Source organism: Manihot esculenta, chromosome 10, assembly GCF_001659605.2.
Source record: "Manihot esculenta cultivar AM560-2 chromosome 10, M.esculenta_v8, whole genome shotgun sequence".
Classification (NCBI taxonomy): Eukaryota; Viridiplantae; Streptophyta; class Magnoliopsida; order Malpighiales; family Euphorbiaceae; genus Manihot; species Manihot esculenta.
In genome coordinates, this window is record NC_035170.2 from 19,584,655 (window position 1) to 19,588,244 (window position 3,590).

Sequence of the window (3,590 nt, forward strand, 5' to 3'; positions counted from 1 at the left end):
CTCCTATTATGTTTGCCTGCTCAGCTAGCTGTTCCTTCGCTGTTCACGCGTCTCCTCTTTCACTTCACTTTTTCTCTTTCCTCCCTTGCAATTTTTAAAAATTCTCCAAGTAATTATAATATTATTATTGAATTAAAATTGATTAATTATAATTACAATCTTGACCAAGTTTTGTTTAACCGATTGATGAAAATTTATTCATTTTGGTAATTAATTAAAAAAACATAATTGTTTTTACTAATTATAATAAATACAGATCAATTGATAAAAGCACGTCTGAATTGTCTCATCACAAATTAGAGAGATAGACAGAATCAAATTAAATTAATTACTCATTGAATGAATGAATAAATTACCAATTCCTAAGTAAAATTATCACAAAGAATTTCACCAAAAAATAAATAAATTTCTGTACATAACCATAAAAAAAATAATTAAAAATAATAATAAATCCAATCAAGCATCCTTCTATTTTCTAATTAACCTAATGTGCAAGCTCTGTATAGTTCATCAATCTTGCAAAGAAATTCCCATTTCAGTTTCTTCTTGCTTAAGCAACAATGATAATCTTGGTTTCTTTCCAGGCAGTGGACTTTCCACTTCTTCTTCTCTAGGATCATTGAACTCGGGCATAGCCGGCAAGTTCAGGTCAAATTCAAAGCCGCCGCTTCCTCCTCGGCTTTGACTTTGACTCTGACTCTGACTCTGGCTTCCGCCACCTTCCGATGAGGCTACAACGCTACTGCTATTGTTGTTGGCACCACCACCAGGTCCTTCATAGTGTCGCCGCTTGTGGCCACCTAAAGCTTGACCTGTGGGGAAAGTCTTATGGCAGATAGAACACTCATGGGTCCTACCACTGGCAGTGTTAGCGTTGGCGGCGGCAGCAGAGGTTGTAGTGTTGTTAGAAGATGAAGAAGGATTATCGACGGCGGTGGCAGTCTCAGAGGATGATTTTTTATGACTGGCCTTGTGTCCACCAAGTGCTTGATAAGAAGGGAAAGCTTTGTTGCAAACCGTGCACTTATAAGAAAGAGACAAAGCAGGCGGTGGAGATGGAGATGAAGACGAAGCTTCTTTGTTACTACCGCCGTTGCCGCCACGAGCAAGCATGATGAGGCAGAGAGCGAGATACTCATCATCGGCAGGAGGGGATTCACTGCGAGCTGGTCTCTTGGAGCGTTTTCTTTTGGTCCAAGTATCCTCATAGTTGAGAGGAGGAGCTGCGGTGGGAGAATTCAGAGCTTCAAGAGCCATGAGAGAAAATTTCTTGATTCTTGGAGAGAGAGAGAGAGAGAGAGAGAGAGAGAGAGAGAGGAGAGGGGTGTGAGTGAGAAGTGGAGGAAAGGGTTTATATTATATAGGGGGAGGAGTAGGAGAGTTAATGGTGGGGAGTGAAGTCGGTCAAGTGAGCTTTATTAAGAAAGAGAGAGGACTAATTCCAAGTCAAAACAATGGAACGCCTGCGTTTTTAACCAGCGTAAGCAAAGAAAAGAGAAAAAGTAAATGAGCAAGTTGAAGATGTACGCAGTACGTAGGTCTTTTGAGCGTGTGGTGCACGCTTCAAAATTTTAGGTCATCAATGACAACTAGTGGGAAATGGGAATGGGATGATTTTGTGGAGAGATTAGTTTTTTTTTTATTATTTTTAGATAATCATTTTAATTGTTTTGATTCTTTCTAATTTTTTTTAAATGGAAAATATTAAATTAATATATATATTTTTAAATAAAAATTGAAAATAAAAAAGTAAAATTTGAGAGTTTTTAAATTTATTTAAATGCACGTAATACTAGATTAAATTTATGAGTATTTTATTTTTAAAATATGAGATAGTCTATATTTAATTTTAAATTTAAATATTATATATAAGTTATTTTTAAAATTTAAAAATAAGTATTTTATTTATTTAATGAATATTCAGTGTAGATACCCAACAGTTTAGATAAAAAAATATTTTAGTTTTTCATGTAAACTAAACTCTGGGTTTGTTTTTGGATATGCTTGCAAGATTATTCCTTTAGTGACTTGCTCTCTTTTCTTTGCTTTTATTCCTTGTTATAAATGGAAACTAATTGCTCACTTGTTGTTTGAATATTTGTAAATTATTTTTTTTTATTAATCAATGACTTTGAAAAAAAAAAGATTTTTTTTTTAAATATAAAGATAGTATATATCCTGTTGGAAAAGATAAAGAACTGTATATTGAGTATCTCACACACAATTGTATAGGAGTCATGAAATGGGTACACATATCATCATGGACAGTGGCGAAATCAGGAGTTTTGCTTTGGTAGGACATCGGCTACGCCGCTGCGGCACCTTCATCCCTCTTCAAAATATTTTTCGATCGCCGGTCGCCGGTACGGCACGTGCCCCTTGCCGTATTTTTCCTCCACCCCTAATCATGGAGTAAGTTATTTTAAAGGTATATAGCTCTTATAATTACTGGTATTCAAATTATAAGTGATTATTCATAATATTTAAAAGTTTATATGAAAAATAAATGCACATTTAAATTTCCTCAACTATAAATAAAATATTAATTTATAAAAAGGAGATTTAAAAAAAAAATATCCCATTTCTTAACCCTCAAACATCTTTTCCTTCTAAGAAAATGGTTTTTTTTTTTTTTTGGTTTGATTATGAATTCTCAAGCTCATATGAATTAGAACAATGCCATGACAATTCAAGGAATATAATTCCTTTTCAGATTGCAAAATAAAAAAATTAATTATCAATTTCTTTCATATTTTACAATTATTAGTTCACACACTCATAACAAGAAAAAAATATTTAAAAAAATAATTAAAAGTTGTTTAATGTTGAAGCTAGCTTGTAAGTAGCAGCCAGCCAGTCTTTTCTTGAGCAGGCAGAAGCAACCTTCTCTACTTCCTCGTTAGTTCTGAAGCTTTTGAATTTTGACCGCTTAAAAACATGTTTCACGCGTAACACGCGCATGTACAGTTACTTGGGGAATTTGATCAATATTTCGGTTTTTAACTTTGCCTTGTCGTTTTTGTATAGGGTTTTGTTAGTTATCTTTTCTGGTGAAACAAAGACAGTTTCTACTCCTCAGGAACATCCCATTGTATGCCACGTGTATTTCGTTAGTACCATGAATTAACTCTCGCTTCGTTTAGTCCCTAATTCTTCCTAATCAAGTAAGAAGGATTTGGCAAAAAGAAAAAAAATAGTAAGAAGGATTATATCACATTACAGGGAACAAGGCAATAGGCCCTAAATTTGTAACGACTAACTTAATATTTATGTAACCAATCTCATGTAAGGAAGTAATTTAGGGTCATTATTTTAGACAACCAAATTTAATATTTAATTGACCGAAAAAATTTACTAATGTATTATTGATTAGTATGAATAGAGAAATATTGTGTCTTATAATATTTATATTTAATGATCTTCAAATTATTATTATAAAATCAAATTAAATAATATTATGAGCGCTTTTTATAGTTTGATTTTTTTTAATTCAAATATAGTGAATTAGGGGTGAGTAGTATTCGGTTCAAATCAAAAAAATCGATCGAATCGAATTGATTTAAAATTTTGATTTGATTTTTTATACATTT

General features: G+C 32.7%; 1 protein-coding gene across 1 annotated transcript; it reads right to left on the minus strand.

Moving 5' to 3' along the window:
• Positions 1-311: 311 nt before the first annotated feature.
• On the minus strand, positions 312-1,342 carry LOC110624430 (zinc finger protein ZAT10). Its single transcript, XM_021769559.2, has one exon. It carries the CDS (start codon positions 1,255-1,257, stop codon positions 511-513), a length of 747 nt encoding a protein of 248 aa, XP_021625251.1. The 5' UTR covers positions 1,258-1,342; the 3' UTR covers positions 312-510.
• Positions 1,343-3,590: the final 2,248 nt, after the last annotated feature.

Bases quoted from the DNA above. Each gene is read 5' to 3' on its own strand.
- LOC110624430 (XM_021769559.2), bottom strand. From the start codon at position 1,257: ATGGCTCTTGAAGCTCTGAATTCTCCCACCGCAGCTCCTCCTCTCAAC.